This window comes from Echinops telfairi, unplaced genomic scaffold (genome assembly GCF_000313985.2).
Source record: "Echinops telfairi isolate 266 unplaced genomic scaffold, ASM31398v2 ScPeMD7_2291;HRSCAF=2852, whole genome shotgun sequence".
In the NCBI taxonomy this organism is placed as follows: Eukaryota; Metazoa; Chordata; class Mammalia; order Afrosoricida; family Tenrecidae; genus Echinops; species Echinops telfairi.
The window spans coordinates 42959576-42960638 of record NW_022106189.1 but is presented as its reverse complement, the minus strand read 5'-3'; the positions used below and the strand labels follow the sequence as shown (position 1 = coordinate 42960638).

The following is a 1063-nucleotide window of genomic DNA, read 5'->3' as shown; positions in this document are numbered from 1 at the left end:
GCGACCCACACACCACAGAAGGACTCCCTGCCCAGACCTGCGCAGCTCCACGACCATCGGCTTGCTCCAGTCTCTGCGCCAGCCGCTGTTTGTTGTGAGTGCTTCCAACCTAGGGGCACATGTGTGGCACTTGTACACTGGTGTTTGCGGGTACACAGGTGTGCGGATGCAGCTGTCAGGTCAGTGTGTGCATGTGTATTTGTGCACGTGTGTCTGTGTGTGCATGCAGGTTGTCAACCCAGTGTGTGTCCATGTGCACACATGGGTGTCTGTGCACTGTGTGCTTGTATGTGCATGCGTGTGCACACGTGTGTAGACACAGGTATCAGCTCAGTGTGCATGTGCGCGTGCATCTGCATGCATACTTGTGCATGTGTGTGCGATGTGAGACTGAGGGACACTCCTCTGAGTCTCTGTGCTGCGGGAGGGAGGAAGGTGGGCTACACTCACACCTCCACACACCCCTGGACCTGGCCGATAGGCCGAAAGCTCCCAAAATCGAGTCTGCAAGTTTTCCCAGGAGCCAGGCCATCCACTGTAGGTTTCCCAGCATCCTCCACCCCACCCCGTAGTAGAGGGACCCGCAGTTCAGAGGCGTTAAGGGCCTCACCCAAAGGTGCACAGCTAGGAAGTAGTGGAGCTAGGATCCAGAGCCTTGAAGCCCCAAACACGGGCTGGTGGGAAGAGGACACCCTGAGCCAGGAGGATGCAGGCAAGAACACAGTGCGAGGCGCACACCCACCTGCCAGGCTCAGGGTGCTGAGCACGAACTGGGAGCCGTAGAAGATGGTGAAGCAGCAGTCCTCCCTCTGCCGCACAGCCTTGGCTCGCTCGAAGTCCTTGGAGCTCCTCCCGGGCCGGATCTCCTTGATCTCCATGATGTCCACTGGAAGAAGGGCGGAGGTGGCCAGTCAGAAGCAGCCTCCCCCCACCCCACCCCCAGGAGAACGGCTGCTTCAACCCCCAGGAAGGACCAGCAAGGCCGGCTCTGCCTCTAGCCCCCAAGCCTCGAGACTGTGCCCCTCCTACTGGAAGTGGACAGAAGCGGGGTTCCCCCACCTCC

General features: G+C 59.8%; 1 protein-coding gene across 1 annotated transcript in view; it reads right to left on the bottom strand.

The window, feature by feature from the left end:
* PLCG2 (phospholipase C gamma 2) overlaps positions 1-1063 on the bottom strand; it is a 126284-nt gene that overhangs the window by 74320 nt on the left and 50901 nt on the right. The window contains exon 2 of the mRNA XM_004704774.2: positions 743-886. Within this exon, the coding sequence (XP_004704831.1) occupies positions 743-886 (144 nt within the window). The remainder of the gene's footprint in view (positions 1-742; positions 887-1063) is intronic.